This window comes from Hypanus sabinus, chromosome 9 (genome assembly GCF_030144855.1).
Source record: "Hypanus sabinus isolate sHypSab1 chromosome 9, sHypSab1.hap1, whole genome shotgun sequence".
In the NCBI taxonomy this organism is placed as follows: domain Eukaryota; kingdom Metazoa; phylum Chordata; class Chondrichthyes; order Myliobatiformes; family Dasyatidae; genus Hypanus; species Hypanus sabinus.
The window spans coordinates 77,261,721-77,283,196 of NC_082714.1; the positions used below are offsets into that span (position 1 = coordinate 77,261,721).

At 54.3% G+C, this 21,476-nt stretch overlaps 1 protein-coding gene across 1 annotated transcript in view; it reads right to left on the bottom strand.

Annotated features, from left to right (window-relative positions):
• The window catches only part of LOC132400062 (rho guanine nucleotide exchange factor 2-like), a 569,765-nt gene that overhangs the window by 125,515 nt on the left and 422,774 nt on the right, over nucleotides 1-21,476 (bottom strand). Inside the window, 1 exon segment of the mRNA XM_059981145.1 lies at nucleotides 3,038-3,255. Within this exon segment, the coding sequence (XP_059837128.1) occupies nucleotides 3,038-3,255 (218 nt within the window).

Sequence of the window (21,476 nt, forward strand, 5' to 3'; positions counted from 1 at the left end):
AGAGGCTGGGGAGTGAGAGGAAGAGGCTGATGGAGATTAATAGAAGGGGAGGGAGTGACAGAGGCTGGGGAGTGAGAGGAAGAGGCTGATGGAGATTAATAGAAGGGGAGGGAGTGACAGAGGCTGGGGAGTGAGAGGAAAAGGCTGATGGAGATTAATAGAAGAACATGTCAGGTGGGAAGGGAGACTGAGTTTTTCACTCAGAGGGTGGTCCGTCTATGGAATGAGCTGCCAGACAAAGTAGTTGGACAGGTAAACGGACAGGAAAGGTTTAGAGAGATATGAGCCAATGTGGGCAAGTCAGATTAGCTCTACATAAGCAGCACGGATGAGAAGGGCAAAAAAGTCTGCTTTAGTGTTTGACTCGGCTCCCAACTCCCGACTAACTGTTGTTCTCTGCGACCCCAGCCCATCCAACTCTCTCTCCAGCTACTCACTCCGACAACGTGCCCCTCAGAGAGGACAGCCATCACAAGCATTCACCATAACCTTCCAGTATCTGATCAATCACAGTGTACAAGACCGTTTCAACCAAACCACCCTCTGAACGAAACTGAATGCTTTTGGGGTCAGAGCTGGCCAGCATCCCCACAGAACTTGCAACACAAGATCCAGCAGGTGTACAGGCTGTACGAACTGTACAGAGACAGTGTTTATTCAGGGTGAGGGTCACTCACTGTGTAACTGTACAGTCACTGTTTATTCAGGGTGAGGGTCACTCACTGTGTAACTGTACAGTCACTGTTTATTCAGGGTGAGGGTCACTCACTGTGTAACTGTACAGAGACAGTGTTTATTCAGGGTGAGGGTCACTCACTGTGTAACTGTACAGTCACTGTTTATTCAGGGTGAGGGTCACTCACTGTGTAACTGTACAGTCACTGTTTATTCAGGGTGAGGGTCACTCACTGTGTAACTGTACAGAGAAAGTGTTTATTCAGGGTGAGGGTCACTCACTGTGTAATTATACAGAGACAGTGTTTATTCAGGGTGAGGGTCACTCACTGTGTAACTGTACAGAGTCACTGTTTATTCAGGGTGAGGGTCACTCACTGTGTAACTGTACAGAGTCACTGTTTATTCAGGGTGAGGGTCACTCACTGTGTAACTGTACAGAGTCACTGTTTATTCAGGGTGAGGGTCACTCACTGTGTAACTGTACAGTCACTGTTTATTCAGGGTGAGGGTCACTCACTGTGTAACTGTACAGAGAAAGTGTTTATTCAGGGTGAGGGTCACTCACTGTGTAACTGTACAGAGTCAGTGTTTATTCAGGGTGAGGGTCACTGTGTAACTGTACAGAGTCACTGTTTATTCAGGGTGAGGGTCACTCACTGTGTAACTGTACAGAGTCACTGTTTATTCAGGGTGAGGGTCACTCACTGTGTAACTGTACAGAGTCACTGTTTACTCAGGGTGAGGGTCACTGTGTAACTGTACAGAGTCACTGTTTACTCAGGGTGAGGGTCACTGTGTAACTGTACAGAGTCACTGTTTATTTAGGGTGAGGGTCACTGTAACTGTACAGAGTCTCTGTTTATTCAGGGTGAGGGTTACTCACTGTGTAACTGTACAGAGTCACTGTTTATTTAGGGTGAGGGTCACTGTAACTGTACAGAGTCACTGTTTATTCAGGGTGAGGGTTACTCACTGTGTAACTGTACAGAGTCACTGTTTATTTAGGGTGAGGGTCACTGTAACTGTACAGAGTCTCTGTTTATTCAGGGTGAGGGTTACTCACTGTGTAACTGTACAGAGTCACTGTTTATTTAGGGTGAGGGTCACTGTAACTGTACAGAGTCACTGTTTATTCAGGGTGAGGGTTACTCACTGTGTAACTGTACAGAGTCACTGTTTATTTAGGGTGAGGGTCACTGTAACTGTACAGAGTCACTGTTTATTCAGGGTGAGGGTCACTGTGTAACTGTACAGAGTCACTGTTTATTTAGGGTGAGGGTCACTGACTGTGTAACTGTACAGAGTCTCTGTTTATTCAGGGTGAGGGTCACTCACTGTGTAACTGTACAGAGACAGTGTTTATTCAGGGTGAGGGTTACTCACTGTGTAACTGTACAGAGTCACTGTTTATTTAGGGTGAGGGTCACTGTAACTGTACAGAGTCACTGTTGATTCAGGGTGAGGGTTACTCACTGTGTAACTGTACAGAGTCACTGTTTATTTAGGGTGAGGGTCACTGTAACTGTACAGAGTCACTGTTTATTCAGGGTGAGGGTCACTGTGTAACTGTACAGAGTCACTGTTTATTTAGGGTGAGGGTCACTGTAACTGTACAGAGTCTCTGTTTATTCAGGGTGAGGGTTACTCACTGTGTAACTGTACAGAGTCACTGTTTATTTAGGGTGAGGGTCACTGTAACTGTACAGAGTCACTGTTTATTCAGGGTGAGGGTTACTCACTGTGTAACTGTACAGAGTCACTGTTTATTTAGGGTGAGGGTCACTGTAACTGTACAGAGTCACTGTTTATTCAGGGTGAGGGTCACTGTGTAACTGTACAGAGTCACTGTTTATTTAGGGTGAGGGTCACTGACTGTGTAACTGTACAGAGTCTCTGTTTATTCAGGGTGAGGGTCACTCACTGTGTAACTGTACAGAGACAGTGTTTATTCAGGGTGAGGGTCACTCACTGTGTAACTGTACAGAGTCTCTGTTTATTCAGGGTGAGGGTCACTCAATGTGTAATTGTACAGAGTCACTGTGTATTCAGGGTGAGGGTCACTCACTGTGTAACTGTACAGAGTCTCTATTTATTCAGGGTGAGGGTCACACTGTGTAACTGTACAGAGTCTCTATTTATTCAGGGTGAGGGTCGCACTGTGTAACTGTACAGAGCCACTGTTTACTCAGTGTCAGGGTGAATATTGATGGCACTTTATTCTGAGTCACTGGAATGTTCGACGAGCAAGAGGCCGACATCAGGGCCCTAGGGGCTGCCAATATAAAGCTAGTGGTCAGTATCCCATTGTCTGCGTAGCCCCCGCCATTCACTGCCTACCGGGTCCCCGCAGACCACTCACCAGGAGCTCCAGGGAGGAAGATCCTTCCTTTGGTCCCTTTCTTGTCTTCCTCCAACTGCAGCACAGTGCCCCAAGACTGGACTGATGAGGATTCTGGTGGTCCCAAAGATGGGCTGATCCATTACCAGCACAGTTCACAGGTTGGGGCAGTTGGTCAGACCGGGTGAGGTCAGGTAACCTGAAGTCGAGATGGCTGAGGCAGCCTCCTATCTCATCACCTCAAAATGAGAGATACCATCTTCCCAGCTCAGAGGTGGTACCCCACCCTGCCCGGTTCTTGGTCTCAAACTACGACGCCACCCGTAAGAGGCAGGGAAGGTCATGCATTCAGCCAACGAGTGCCCTTCCTCTCTGCCCCTGCAGCACACAGCCCTCACATCCCAGCTACACAGCAGTGCACAAATAGCACGAAATTCAATGTTCCCCTTCCCTCCTTCACTTGACAGCCACCACAGCCCAAGTGACTTGGTCTGTGCAGTGGTAGGCCGAGGAGAAAGAGGAAATCACACACTTCCCAAACTCGAGGCTCTTCAGCAGCTGGAAAGCTGGAGGAACAACTCACAATGGTGGCTGTACTCACCCCCCCCCCCCCAGCAGCTTCACACTCCCACACCCGAACATAAACAACTCACAATGGTGGCTGTACTCACCCCCCCACAGCAGCTTCACACCCCTACACCCGAACATAAACAACTCACAATGGTGGCTGTACTCACCCCCCCCCAGCAGCTTCACACTCCTACACCCGAACATAAACAACTCACAATGGTGGCTGTACTCACCCCCCCCCAGCAGCTTCACACTCCTACACCCGAACATAAACAACTCACAATGGTGGCTGTACTCACCCCCCCCCCAGCAGCTTCACACTCCTACACCCGAACATAAACAACTCACAATGGTGGCTGTACTCACCCCCCCCCAGCAGCTTCACACTCCTACACCCAAACATAAACAACTCACAATGGTGGCTGTACTCACCCCCCCCCAGCAGCTTCACACTCCTACACCCAAACATAAACAACTCACAATGGTGGCTGTACTCACCCCCCCCCAGCAGCTTCCACACTCCTACACCCGAACATAAACAACTCACAATGGTGGCTGTACTCACCCCCCCCCAGCAGCTTCACACTCCTACACCCGAACATAAACAACTCACAATGGTGGCTGTACTCACCCCCCCCCCCCCAGCAGCTTCACACCCCTACACCCGAACATAAACAACTCACATTGGTGGCTGTACTCACCCCCCACCCCCAGCAGCTTCAAACTCCTACACCCGAACATAAACAACTCACAATGGTGGCTGTACTCACCCCCCCCCCCCCAGCAGCTTCACACTCCTACACCCGAACATAAACAACTCACAATGGTGGCTGTACTCACCCCCCCCCCCCAGGAGCTTCACACTCCTACACCCAAACATAAACAACTCACAATGGTGGCTGTACTCACCCCCCCCCAGGAGCTTCACACTCCTACACCCGAACATAAACAACTCACAATGGTGGCTGTACTCACCCCCCCCCCAGCAGCTTCACACTCCTACACCCGAACAACTCACAATGGTGGCTGTACTCACCCCCCCCCAGCAGCTTCACATCCCTACACCCGAACATAAACAACTCACAATGGTGGCTGTACTCACCCCCCCCCCCAGCACCTTCACATCCCTACACCCGAACATAAACAACTCACAATGGTGGCTGTACTCACCCCCCCCCCCAGGAGCTTCACACTCCTACACCCGAACATAAACAACTCACAATGGTGGCTGTACTCACCCCCCCCCCAGGAGCTTCACACTCCTACACCCAAACATAAACAACTCACAATGGTGGCTGTACTCACCCCCCCCCCCCAGCAGCTTCACACCCCTACACCCGAACATAAACAACTCACAATGGTGGCTGTACTCACCCCCCCCCCCCAGCACCTTCACATCCCTACACCCGAACATAAACAACTCACAATGGTGGCTGTACTCACCCCCCCCCCCAGGAGCTTCACACTCCTACACCCAAACATAAACAACTCACAATGGTGGCTGTACTCACCCCCCCCCCCAGCAGCTTCACACCCCTACACCCGAACATAAACAACTCACAATGGTGGCTGTACTCACCCCCCCCCCCAGCACCTTCACATCCCTACACCCGAACATAAACAACTCACAATGGTGGCTGTACTCACCCACCCCCCCCAGCAGCTTCACACTCCTACACCCGAACATAAACAACTCACAATGGTGGCTGTACTCACCCCCCCCCCAGCAGCTTCACACTCCTACACCCAAACATAAACAACTCACAATGGTGGCTGTACTCACCCCCCCCCAGCAGCTTCACACTCCTACACCCAAACATAAACAACTCACAATGGTGGCTGTACTCACCCCCCCCAGCAGCTTCACACCCCTACACCCGAACATAAACAACTCACAATGGTGGCTGTACTCACCCCCCCCCCCAGCAGCTTCACACCCCTACACCCGAACATAAACAACTCACAATGGTGGCTGTACTCACCCCCCCCCAGCAGCTTCACACCCCTACACCCGAACATAAACAACTCACAATGGTGGCTGTACTCACCCCCCCCCCCCAGCAGCTTCACACTCCTACACCCGAACATAAACAACTCACAATGGTGGCTGTACTCACCCCCCCACCCCAGCAGCTTCACACTCCTACACCCGAACATAAACAACTCACAATGGTGGCTGTACTCACCACCCCCCCAGCAGCTTCACACTCCTACACCCGAACATAAACAACTCACAATGGTGGCTGTACTCACCCCCCCCCCAGCAGCTTCACACTCCTACACCCGAACATAAACAACTCACAATGGTGGCTGTACTCACCCCCCCCCCCAGCAGCTTCACACCCCTACACCCAAACATAAACAACTCACAATGGTGGCTGTACTCACCCCCCCCCCAGCAGCTTCACACTCCTACACCCGAACATAAACAACTCACAATGGTGGCTGTACTCACCCCCCCACCCCAGCAGCTTCACACTCCTACACCCAAACATAAACAACTCACAAAGGTGGCTGTACTCACCCCCCCCCCCCCCAGCAGCTTCACACTCCTACACCCGAACATAAACAACTCACAATGGTGGCTGTACTCACCCCCCCCCAGCAGCTTCACACCCCTACACCCGAACATAAACAACTCACAATGGTGGCTGTACTCACCCCCCCCCCCAGCAGCTTCACACTCCTACACCCGAACATAAACAACTCACAATGGTGGCTGTACTCACCCCCCCCCAGCAGCTTCACACCCCTACACCCGAACATAAACAACTCACAATGGTGGCTGTACTCACACCCCCCCAGCAGCTTCACACTCCTACACCCAAACAACTCACAATGGTGGCTGTACTCACCCCCCCCCAGCAGCTTCACACTCCTACACCCGAACATAAACAACTCACAATGGTGGCTGTACTCACCCCCCCCCAGCAGCTTCACACTCCTACACCCGAACATAAACAACTCACAATGGTGGCTGTACTCACCCCCCCCCCCCAGCAGCTTCACACTCCTACACCCGAACATAAACAACTCACATTGGTGGCTGTACTCACCCCCCACCCCCAGCAGCTTCAAACTCTTACACCCGAACATAAACAACTCACAATGGTGGCTGTACTCACCCCCCCCCAGCAGCTTCACACTCCTACACCCGAACATAAACAACTCACAATGGTGGCTGTACTCACCCCCCCCCCCAGGAGCTTCACACCCCTACACCCGAACATAAACAACTCACAATGGTGGCTGTACTCACCCCCCACCCCCAGCAGCTTCACACTCCTACACCCAAACATAAACAACTCACAATGGTGGCTGTACTCACCCCCCCCCAGGAGCTTCACACTCCTACACCCAAACATAAACAACTCACAATGGTGGCTGTACTCACCCCCCCCCAGCAGCTTCACACTCCTACACCCGAACATGAACAACTCACAATGGTGGCTGTACTCACCCCCCCCCCCCCAGCAGCTTCACACTCCTACACCCAAACAACTCACAATGGTGGCTGTACTCACCCCCCCCCCCAGCAGCTTCACACTCCTACACCCAAACATAAACAATTCACAATGGTGGCTGTACTCACCCCCCCCCAGCAGCTTCACACTCCTACACCCGAACATAAACAACTCACAATGGTGGCTGTACTCACCCCCCCCCAGCAGCTTCACACTCCTACACCCGAACATAAACAACTCACAATGGTGGCTGTACTCACCCCCCCCCAGCAGCTTCACACTCCTACACCCGAACATAAACAACTCACAATGGTGGCTGTACTCACCCCCCCCCAGCAGCTTCACACTCCTACACCCGAACATAAACAACTCACAATGGTGGCTGTACTCACCCTCCCCCCCAGCAGCTTCACACTCCTACACCCGAACATAAACAATTCACAATGGTGGCTGTACTCACACCCCCCCAGCAGCTTCACACTCCTACACCCGAACATAAACAACTCACAATGGTGGCTGTACTCACCCCCCCCCAGCAGCTTCACACTCCTACACCCGAACATAAACAACTCACAATGGTGGCTGTACTCAACCCCCCCCCCCAGCAGCTTCACACTCCTACACCCGAACATAAACAACTCACAATGGTGGCTGTACTCACCCCCCCCCCAGCAGCTTCACACTCCTACACCCGAACATAAACAACTCACAATGGTGGCTGTACTCACCCCCCCCCCCAGCAGCTTCACACTCCTACACCCAAACAACTCACAATGGTGGCTGTACTCACCCCCCCCCCCAGCAGCTTCACACTCCTACACCCAAACAACTCACAATGGTGGCTGTACTCACCCCCCCCCAGCAGCTTCACACTCCTACACCCGAACATAAACAACTCACAATGGTGGCTGTACTCACCCCCCCCCCAGCAGCTTCACACTCCTACACCCGAACATAAACAACTCACAATGGTGGCTGTACTCACACCCCCCCAGCAGCTTCACACTCCTACACCCGAACATAAACAACTCACAATGGTGGCTGTACTCACCCCCCCCCCCAGCAGCTTCACACTCCTACACCCGAACAACTCACAATGGTGGCTGTACTCACCCCCCCCCCCAGGAGCTTCACACTCCTACACCCAAACATAAACAACTCACAATGGTGGCTGTACTCACCCCCCCCCCCAGCAGCTTCACACTCCTACACCCGAACATAAACAACTCACAATGGTGGCTGTACTCACCCCCCCCCAGCAGCTTCACACTCCTACACCCGAACATAAACAACTCACAATGGTGGCTGTACTCACACCCCCCCAGCAGCTTCACACTCCCACACCCAAACATAAACAACTCACAATGGTGGCTGTACTCACACCCCCCCAGCAGCTTCACACTCCTACACCCGAACATAAACAACTCACAATGGTGGCTGTACTCACCCCCCCCCCCAGCAGCTTCACACTCCTGCACCCGAACAACTCACAATGGTGGCTGTACTCACCCCCCCCCCCCAGGAGCTTCACACTCCTACACCCAAACATAAACAACTCACAATGGTGGCTGTACTCACCCCCCCCCAGCAGCTTCACACCCCTACACCCGAACATAAACAACTCACAATGGTGGCTGTACTCACCCCCCCCCAGCAGCTTCACACTCCTACACCCGAACATAAACAACTCACAATGGTGGCTGTACTCACCCCCCCCCAGCAGCTTCACACCCCTACACCCGAACATAAACAACTCACAATGGTGGCTGTACTCACCCCCCCACCCCAGCAGCTTCACACTCCTACACCCAAACATAAACAACTCACAATGGTGGCTGTACTCACCCCCCCCCCCCCAGCAGCTTCACACTCCTACACCCGAACATGAACAACTCACAATGGTGGCTGTACTCACCCCCCCCCCCCAGCAGCTTCACACTCCTACACCCGAACATAAACAACTCACAATGGTGGCTGTACTCACCCCCCCACCCCAGCAGCTTCACACTCCTACACCCAAACATAAACAACTCACAATGGTGGCTGTACTCACCCCCCCCCCCCCAGCAGCTTCACACTCCTACACCCGAACATGAACAACTCACAATGGTGGCTGTACTCACCCCCCCCCCCCAGCAGCTTCACACTCCTACACCCGAACATAAACAACTCACAATGGTGGCTGTACTCACCCCCCCCCCAGCAGCTTCACACTCCTACACCCGAACATAAACAACTCACAATGGTGGCTGTACTCACCCCCCCCCCAGCAGCTTCACACTCCTACACCCGAACAAAAACAACTCACAATGGTGGCTGTACTCACCCCCCCCCCAGCAGCTTCACACTCCTACACCCAAACATAAACAACTCACAATGGTGGCTGTACTCACACCCCCCCAGCAGCTTCACACTCCTACACCCGAACATAAACAACTCACAATGGTGGCTGTACTCAACCCCCCCCCCAGCAGCTTCACACTCTTACACCCGAACATAAACAACTCACAATGGTGGCTGTACTCACCCCCCCCCCCCAGCAGCTTCACACTCCTACACCCGAACATAAACAACTCACATTGGTGGCTGTACTCACCCCCCACCCCCAGCAGCTTCACACCCCTACACCCGAACATAAACAACTCACAATGGTGGCTGTACTCACCCCCCACCCCCAGCAGCTTCAAACTCCTACACCCGAACATAAACAATTCACAATGGTGGCTGTACTCACACCCCCCCAGCAGCTTCACACTCCTACACCCAAACAACTCACAATGGTGGCTGTACTCACCCCCCCCCCCAGCAGCTTCACACTCCTACACCCGAACATAAACAACTCACAATGGTGGCTGTACTCACCCCCCCCCAGCAGCTTCACACTCCTACACCCGAACATAAACAACTCACAATGGTGGCTGTACTCACACCCCCCCAGCAGCTTCACACTCCTACACCCGAACATAAACAACTCACAATGGTGGCTGTACTCACCCCCCCCCCCCAGCAGCTTCACACTCCTACACCCGAACATAAACAACTCACAATGGTGGCTGTACTCACCCTCCCCCCCAGCAGCTTCACACTCCTACACCCGAACATAATCAATTCACAATGGTGGCTGTACTCACACCCCCCCAGCAGCTTCACACTCCTACACCCGAACATAAACAACTCACAATGGTGGCTGTACTCACCCCCCCCCCAGCAGCTTCACACTCCTACACCCGAACATAAACAACTCACAATGGTGGCTGTACTCAACCCCCCCCCCAGCAGCTTCACACTCCTACACCCGAACATAAACAACTCACAATGATGGCTGTACTCACCCCCCCCCCCCCCAGCAGCTTCACACTCCTACACCCGAACATAAACAACTCACAATGGTGGCTGTACTCACCCCCCCCCCCCAGCAGCTTCACACTCCTACACCCAAACAACTCACAATGGTGGCTGTACTCACCCCCCCCCCCCCAGCAGCTTCACACTCCTACACCCAAACAACTCACAATGGTGGCTGTACTCACCCCCCCCCCCAGCAGCTTCACACTCCTACACCCAAACAACTCACAATGGTGGCTGTACTCACCCCCCCCCAGCAGCTTCACACTCCTACACCCGAACATAAACAACTCACAATGGTGGCTGTACTCACCCCCCCCCCCAGCAGCTTCACACTCCTACACCCGAACATAAACAACTCACAATGGTGGCTGTACTCACACCCCCCCAGGAGCTTCACACTCCTACACCCGAACATAAACAACTCACAATGGTGGCTGTACTCACCCCCCCCCCCAGGAGCTTCACACTCCTACACCCGAACATAAACAACTCACAATGGTGGCTGTACTCACCCCCCCCCCAGCAGCTTCACACTCCTACACCCGAACATAAACAACTCACAATGGTGGCTGTACTCACCCCCCCCCCAGCAGCTTCACATCCCTACACCCGAACATAAACAACTCACAATGGTGGCTGTACTCACCCCCCCCCCCAGCACCTTCACATCCCTACACCCGAACATAAACAACTCACAATGGTGGCTGTACTCACCCCCCCCCCCCAGGAGCTTCACACTCCTACACCCGAACATAAACAACTCACAATTGTGGCTGTACTCACCCCCCCCCCCAGGAGCTTCACACTCCTACACCCAAACATAAACAACTCACAATGGTGGCTGTACTCACCCCCCCCCCCAGCAGCTTCACACCCCTACACCCGAACATAAACAACTCACAATGGTGGCTGTACTCACCCCCCCCCCAGCAGCTTCACACTCCTACACCCGAACAACTCACAATGGTGGCTGTACTCACCCCCCCCCCCCAGCACCTTCACATCCCTACACCCGAACATAAACAACTCACAATGGTGGCTGTACTCACCCCCCCCCCCAGGAGCTTCACACTCCTACACCCGAACAACTCACAATGGTGGCTGTACTCACCCACCCCCCCCAGCAGCTTCACACTCCTACACCCGAACATAAACAACTCACAATGGTGGCTGTACTCACCCCCCCCCAGCAGCTTCACACTCCTACACCCGAACATAAACAACTCACAATGGTGGCTGTACTCACCCCCCCCCAGCAGCTTCACACCCCTACACCCGAACATAAACAACTCACAATGGTGGCTGTACTCACCCCCCCCCCAGCAGCTTCACACCCCTACACCCGAACATAAACAACTCACAATGGTGGCTGTACTCACCCCCCCCCCAGCAGCTTCACACCCCTACACCCGAACATAAACAACTCACAATGGTGGCTGTACTCACCCCCCCCCCAGCAGCTTCACACTCCTACACCCAAACATAAACAACTCACAATGGTGGCTGTACTCACCCCCCCCCCCAGCAGCTTCACACTCCTACACCCGAACATAAACAACTCACAATGGTGGCTGTACTCACCCCCCCCCCCAGCAGCTTCACACTCCTACACCCGAACATAAACAACTCACAATGGTGGCTGTACTCACCCCCCCCCCAGCAGCTTCACACCCCTACACCCGAACATAAACAACTCACAATGGTGGCTGTACTCACCCCCCCACCCAGCAGCTTCACACTCCTACACCCGAACATAAACAACTCACAATGGTGGCTGTACTCACCCCCCCCCCAGCAGCTTCACACTCCTACACCCGAACATAAACAACTCACAATGGTGGCTGTACTCACCCCCCCCCAGCAGCTTCACACTCCTACACCCGAACATAAACAACTCACAATGGTGGCTGTACTCACCCCCCCCCCCAGCAGCTTCACACCCCTACACCCAAACATAAACAACTCACAATGGTGGCTGTACTCACCCCCCCCCCAGCAGCTTCACACTCCTACACCCAAACATAAACAACTCACAATGGTGGCTGTACTCACCCCCCCCCAGCAGCTTCACACTCCTACACCCGAACATAAACAACTCACAATGGTGGCTGTACTCACCCCCCCACCCCAGCAGCTTCACACTCCTACACCCAAACATAAACAACTCACAATGGTGGCTGTACTCACCCCCCCCCCCCCAGCAGCTTCACACTCCTACACCCAAACAACTCACAATGGTGGCTGTACTCACCCCCCCCCCAGCAGCTTCACACTCCTACACCCGAACATAAACAACTCACAATGGTGGCTGTACTCACCCCCCCCCAGCAGCTTCACACTCCTACACCCGAACATAAACAACTCACAATGGTGGCTGTACTCACCCCCCCCCCCCCAGCAGCTTCACACTCCTACACCCGAACATAAACAACTCACATTGGTGGCTGTACTCACCCCCCCCCAGCAGCTTCACACTCCTACACCCGAACATAAACAACTCACAATGGTGGCTGTACTCACCCCCCCCCCAGCAGCTTCACACTCCTACACCCGAACAACTCACAATGGTGGCTGTACTCACACCCCCCCAGCAGCTTCACACTCCTACACCCAAACATAAACAACTCACAATGGTGGCTGTACTCACCCCCCCCCAGGAGCTTCACACCCCTACACCCGAACATAAACAACTCACAATGGTGGCTGTACTCACCCCCCCCCCAGCAGCTTCACACTCCTACACCCGAACATAAACAACTCACAATGGTGGCTGTACTCACCCCCCCCCAGCAGCTTCACACTCCTACACCCAAACATAAACAACTCACAATGGTGGCTGTACTCACCCCCCCCCCAGCAGCTTCACACTCCTACACCCGAACAACTCACAATGGTGGCTGTACTCACACCCCCCCAGCAGCTTCAAACTCCTACACCCGAACATAAACAACTCACAATGGTGGCTGTACTCACCCCCCCCCAGCAGCTTCACACTCCTACACCCGAACATAAACAACTCACAATGGTGGCTGTACTCACCCCCCCCCCCCAGGAGCATCACACTCCTACACCCGAACATAAACAACTCACAATGGTGGCTGTACTCACCCCCCCCCCCCAGCAGCTTCACACTCCTACACCCAAACATAAACAACTCACAATGGTGGCTGTACTCACCCCCCCCCAGGAGCTTCACACTCCTACACCCAAACATAAACAACTCACAATGGTGGCTGTACTCACCCCCCCCCCCCAGCAGCTTCACACCCCTACACCCGAACATAAACAACTCACAATGGTGGCTGTACTCACCCCCCCCCCAGCAGCTTCACACTCCTACACCCGAACATAAACAATTCACAATGGTGGCTGTACTCACCCCCCCCCCAGCAGCTTCACACTCCTACACCCGAACATAAACAATTCACAATGGTGGCTGTACTCACCCCCCCCCCCCCAGCAGCTTCACACTCCTACACCCGAACATAAACAACTCACAATGGTGGCTGTACTCACCCCCCCCCCAGCAGCTTCACACTCCTACACCCGAACATAAATAACTCACAATGGTGGCTGTACTCACCCCCCCCCCCAGCAGCTTCACACTCCTACACCCGAACATAAACAACTCACAATGGTGGCTGTACTCACCCCCCCCCAGCAGCTTCACACTCCTACACCCAAACAACTCACAATGGTGGCTGTACTCACCCCCCCCCCCCCAGGAGCTTCACACTCCTACACCCGAACATAAACAACTCACAATGGTGGCTGTACTCACCCCCCCCCAGGAGCTTCACACTCCTACACCCGAACATAAACAACTCACAATGGTGGCTGTACTCACCCCCCCCCCAGGAGCTTCACACTCCTACACCCAAACATGAACAACTCACAATGGTGGCTGTACTCAACCCCCCCCCCAGCAGCTTCACACTCCTACACCCGAACATAAACAACTCACAATGGTGGCTGTACTCACCCCCCCCCCAGCAGCTTCACACTCCTACACCCGAACATAAACAACTCACAATGGTGGCTGTACTCACCCCCCCCCCCCCAGCAGCTTCACACTCCTACACCCAAACAACTCACAATGGTGGCTGTACTCACCCCCCCCCCCCAGCAGCTTCACACTCCTACACCCAAACAACTCACAATGGTGGCTGTACTCACCCCCCCCCCCCAGCAGCTTCACACTCCTACACCCAAACAACTCACAATGGTGGCTGTACTCACCCCCCCCCCAGCAGCTTCACACTCCTACACCCGAACATAAACAACTCACAATGGTGGCTGTACTCACCCCCCCCCCCAGCAGCTTCACACTCCTACACCCGAACATAAACAACTCACAATGGTGGCTGTACTCACACCCCCCCAGCAGCTTCACACTCCTACACCCGAACATAAACAACTCACAATGGTGGCTGTACTCACCCCCCCCCCCCAGCAGCTTCACACTCCTACACCCGAACAACTCACAATGGTGGCTGTACTCACCCCCCCCCAGGAGCTTCACACTCCTACACCCGAACATAAACAACTCACAATGGTGGCTGTACTCACCCCCCCCCAGCAGCTTCACACCCCTACACCCGAACATAAACAACTCACAATGGTGGCTGTACTCACCCCCCCCCCCAGCAGCTTCACACTCCTACACCCGAACATAAACAACTCACATTGGTGGCTGTACTCACCCCCCCCCCCAGCAGCTTCACACTCCTACACCCAAACAACTCACAATGGTGGCTGTACTCACCCCCCCCCCCAGCAGCTTCACACTCCTACACCCAAACAACTCACAATGGTGGCTGTACTCACCCCCCCCCCCCAGCAGCTTCACACTCCTACACCCAAACAACTCACAATGGTGGCTGTACTCACCCCCCCCCCCCAGCAGCTTCACACTCCTACACCCGAACATAAACAACTCACAATGGTGGCTGTACTCACCCCCCCCCCAGCAGCTTCACACACCTACACCCAAACAACTCACAATGGTGGCTGTACTCACCCCCCCCCCCCAGCAGCTTCACACTCCTACACCCAAACAACTCACAATGGTGGCTGTACTCACCCCCCCCCCCAGCAGCTTCACACTCCTACACCCGAACATAAACAACTCACAATGGGGGCTGTACTCACCCCCCCCCAGCAGCTTCACACTCCTACACCGAAACATAAACAACTCACAATGGTGGCTGTACTCACACCCCCCAGCAGCTTCACACTCCTACACCCAAACATAAACAACTCACAATGGTGGCTGTACTCACCCCCCCCCCCCCAGCAGCTTCACACTCCTACACCTGAACATAAACAACTCACAATGGTGGCTGTACTCACCCCCCCCCCCAGCAGCTTCACACTCCCACACCCAAACATAAACAACTCACAATGGTGGCTGTACTCACCCCCCCCCCAGGAGCTTCACACTCCTACACCCGAACATAAACAACTCACAATGGTGGCTGTACTCACCCCCCCCCAGCAGCTTCACACCCCTACACCCGAACATAAACAACTCACAATGGTGGCTGTACTCACCCCCCCCCAGCAGCTTCACACCCCTACACCCAAACAACTCACAATGGTGGCTGTACTCACACCCCCCCAGCAGCTTCACACTCCTACACCCAAACATAAACAACTCACAATGGTGGCTGTACTCACCCCCCCCCCCAGCAGCTTCACACTCCTACACCCGAACATAAACAACTCACAATGGTGGCTGTACTCACCCCCCCCCCCAGCAGCTTCACACTCCCACACCCAAACATAAACAACTCACAATGGTGGCTGTACTCACCCCCCCCCAGCAGCTTCACACCCCTACACCCGAACATAAACAACTCACAATGGTGGCTGTACTCACCCCCCCCCCCCAGCAGCTTCACACTCCTACACCCGAACATAAACAACTCACATTGGTGGCTGTACTCACCCCCCCCCCCAGCAGCTTCACACTCCTACACCCAAACAACTCACAATGGTGGCTGTACTCACCCCCCCCCCCAGCAGCTTCACACTCCTACACCCAAACAACTCACAATGGTGGCTGTACTCACCCCCCCCCCCAGCAGCTTCACACTCCTACACCCAAACAACTCACAATGGTGGCTGTACTCACCCCCCCCCCCAGCAGCTTCACACTCCTACACCCGAACATAAACAACTCACAATGGTGGCTGTACTCACCCCCCCCCCAGCAGCTTCACACACCTACACCCAAACAACTCACAATGGTGGCTGTACTCACCCCCCCCCCCCAGCAGCTTCACACTCCTACACCCAAACAACTCACAATGGTGGCTGTACTCACCCCCCCCCCCCAGCAGCTTCACACTCCTACACCCGAACATAAACAACTCACAATGGTGGCTGTACTCACCCCCCCCCAGCAGCTTCACACTCCTACACCCAAACATAAACAACTCACAATGGTGGCTGTACTCACACCCCCCAGCAGCTTCACACTCCTACACCCAAACATAAACAACTCACAATGGTGGCTGTACTCACCCCCCCCCCCCAGCAGCTTCACACTCCTACACCCGAACATAAACAACTCACAATGGTGGCTGTACTCACCCCCCCCCCCAGCAGCTTCACACTCCCACACCCAAACATAAACAACTCACAATGGTGGCTGTACTCACCCCCCCCCAGGAGCTTCACACTCCTACACCCGAACATAAACAACTCACAATGGTGGCTGTACTCACCCCCCCCCAGCAGCTTCACACCCCTACACCCGAACATAAACAACTCACAATGGTGGCTGTACTCACCCCCCCCAGCAGCTTCACACTCCTACACCCAAACATAAACAACTCACAATGGTGGCTGTACTCACCCCCCCCCCCAGCAGCTTCACACTCCTACACCCAAACAACTCACAATGGTGGCTGTACTCACCCCCCCCCCCAGCAGCTTCACACTCCTACACCCGAACATAAACAACTCACAATGGTGGCTGTACTCACCCCCCCCCAGCAGCTTCACACTCCTACACCCGAACATAAACAACTCACAATGGTGGCTGTACTCACCCCCCCCCCCAGGAGCTTCACACTCCTACACCCGAACATAAACAACTCACAATGGTGGCTGTACTCACCCCCCCCCCCAGGAGCTTCACACTCCTACACCCAAACATAAACAACTCACAATGGTGGCTGTACTCACCCCCCCCCAGCAGCTTCACACCCCTACACCCAAACATAAACAACTCACAATGGTGGCTGTACTCACCCCCCCCCCCCAGCAGCTTCACACTCCTACACCCGAACATAAACAACTCACAATGGTGGCTGTACTCACCCCCCCCCCCAGCAGCTTCACACTCCCACACCCAAACATAAACAACTCACAATGGTGGCTGTACTCACCCCCCCCCAGGAGCTTCACACTCCTACACCCGAACATAAACAACTCACAATGGTGGCTGTACTCACCCCCCCCCAGCAGCTTCACACCCCTACACCCGAACATAAACAACTCACAATGGTGGCTGTACTCACCCCCCCCCAGGAGCTTCACACTCCTACACCCGAACATAAACAACTCACAATGGTGGCTGTACTCACCCCCCCCCAGCAGCTTCACACCCCTACACCCGAACATAAACAACTCACAATGGTGGCTGTACTCACCCCCCCCCCCAGGAGCTTCACACTCCTACACCCGAACATAAACAACTCACAATGGTGGCTGTACTCACCCCCCCCCAGCAGCTTCACACTCCTACACCCGAACATAAACAACTCACAATGGTGGCTGTACTCACCCCCCACCCCCAGCAGCTTCACACTCCTACACCCGAACATAAACAACTCACAATGGTGGCTGTACTCACCCCCCCCCCAGGAGCTTCACACCCCTACACCCGAACATAAACAACTCACAATGGTGGCTGTACTCACCCCCCCCCCAGCAGCTTCACACTCCTACACCCGAACATAAACAACTCACAATGGTGGCTGTACTCACCCCCCCCCCAGCAGCTTCACACCCCTACACCCGAACATAAACAACTCACAATGGTGGCTGTACTCACCCCCCCCCCAGCAGCTTCACACTCCTACACCCGAACATAAACAACTCACAATGGTGGCTGTACTCACCCCCCCCCCCAGCAGCTTCACACCCCTACACCCGAACATAAACAACTCACAATGGTGGCTGTACTCACCCCCCCCCCCAGGAGCTTCACACCCCTACACCCGAACATAAACAACTCACAATGGTGGCTGTACTCACCCCCCCCCCCAGCAGCTTCACACTCCTACACCCGAACATAAACAACTCACAATGGTGGCTGTACTCACCCCCCCCCCCCAGCAGCTTCACACCCCTACACCCGAACATAAACAACTCACAATGGTGGCTGTACTCACCCCCCCCCCCAGGAGCTTCACACTCCTACACCCGAACATAAACAACTCACAATGGTGGCTGTACTCACCCCCCCCCAGCAGCTTCACACTCCTACACCCGAACATAAACAACTCACAATGGTGGCTGTACTCACCCCCCACCCCCAGCAGCTTCACACTCCTACACCCGAACATAAACAACTCACAATGGTGGCTGTACTCACCCCCCCCCCAGGAGCTTCACACCCCTACACCCAAACAACTCACAATGGTGGCTGTACTCACCCCCCCCCCCCAGCAGCTTCACACTCCTACACCCGAACATAAACAACTCACAATGGTGGCTGTACTCACCCCCCCCCCAGGAGCTTCACACTCCTACACCCAAACATGAACAACTCACAATGGTGGCTGTACTCAACCCCCCCCCCAGCAGCTTCACACTCCTACACCCGAACATAAACAACTCACAATGGTGGCTGTACTCACCCCCCCCCAGCAGTTTCACACTCCTACACCCGAACATAAACAACTCACAATGGTGGCTGTACTCACCCCCCCCCCCCCAGCAGCTTCACACTCCTACACCCAAACAACTCACAATGGTGGCTGTACTCACCCCCCCCCCCCCAGCAGCTTCACACTCCTACACCCAAACAACTCACAATGGTGGCTGTACTCACCCCCCCCCCCAGCAGCTTCACACTCCTACACCCAAACAACTCACAATGGTGGCTGTACTCACCCCCCCCCCAGCAGCTTCACACTCCTACACCCGAACATAAACAACTCACAATGGTGGCTGTACTCACCCCCCCCCCCCAGCAGCTTCACACTCCTACACCCGAACATAAACAACTCACAATGGTGGCTGTACTCACACCCCCCCAGCAGCTTCACACTCCTACACCCGAACATAAACAACTCACAATGGTGGCTGTACTCACCCCCCCCCCCAGCAGCTTCACACTCCTACACCCGAACAACTCACAATGGTGGCTGTACTCACCCCCCCCCAGGAGCTTCACACTCCTACACCCGAACATAAACAACTCACAATGGTGGCTGTACTCACCCCCCCCCAGCAGCTTCACACCCCTACACCCGAACATAAACAACTCACAATGGTGGCTGTACTCACCCCCCCCCCCAGCAGCTTCACACTCCTACACCCGAACATAAACAACTCACATTGGTGGCTGTACTCACCCCCCCCCCCAGCAGCTTTACACTCCTACACCCAAACAACTCACAATGGTGGCTGTACTCACCCCCCCCCCCCCAGCAGCTTCACACTCCTACACCCAAACAACTCACAATGGTGGCTGTACTCACCCCCCCCCCCCCAGCAGCTTCACACTCCTACACCCAAACAACTCACAATGGTGGCTGTACTCACCCCCCCCCCCCCAGCAGCTTCACACTCCTACACCCGAACATAAACAACTCACAATGGTGGCTGTACTCACCCCCCCCCCAGCAGCTTCACACACCTACACCCAAACAACTCACAATGGTGGCTGTACTCACCCCCCCCCCCAGCAGCTTCACACTCCTACACCCAAACAACTCACAATGGTGGCTGTACTCACCCCCCCCCCCAGCAGCTTCACACTCCTACACCCGAACATAAACAACTCACAATGGTGGCTGTACTCACCCCCCCCCCAGCAGCTTCACACTCCTACACCGAAACATAAACAACTCACAATGGTGGCTGTACTCACACCCCCCAGCAGCTTCACACTCCTACACCCAAACATAAACAACTCACAATGGTGGCTGTACTCACCCCCCCCCCCCAGCAGCTTCACACTCCTACACCTGAACATAAACAACTCACAATGGTGGCTGTACTCACCCCCCCCCCCAGCAGCTTCACACTCCCACACCCAAACATAAACAACTCACAATGGTGGCTGTACTCACCCCCCCCCAGGAGCTTCACACTCCTACACCCGAACATAAACAACTCACAATGGTGGCTGTACTCACCCCCCCCCCAGCAGCTTCACACCCCTACACCCGAACATAAACAACTCACAATGGTGGCTGTACTCACCCCCCCCAGCAGCTTCACACCCCTACACCCAAACAACTCACAATGGTGGCTGTACTCACACCCCCCAGCAGCTTCACACTCCTACACCCAAACATAAACAACTCACAATGGTGGCTGTACTCACCCCCCCCCCCAGCAGCTTCACACTCCTACACCCGAACATAAACAACTCACAATGGTGGCTGTACTCACCCCCCCCCCCAGCAGCTTCACACTCCCACACCCAAACATAAACAACTCACAATGGTGGCTGTACTCACCCCCCCCCCAGCAGCTTCACACCCCTACACCCGAACATAAACAACTCACAATGGTGGCTGTACTCACCCCCCCCCCCAGCAGCTTCACACTCCTACACCCGAACATAAACAACTCACATTGGTGGCTGTACTCACCCCCCCCCCCAGCAGCTTCACACTCCTACACCCAAACAACTCACAATGGTGGCTGTACTCACCCCCCCCCCCAGCAGCTTCACACTCCTACACCCAAACAACTCACAATGGTGGCTGTACTCACCCCCCCCCCCAGCAGCTTCACACTCCTACACCCAAACAACTCACAATGGTGGCTGTACTCACCCCCCCCCCCCAGCAGCTTCACACTCCTACACCCGAACATAAACAACTCAC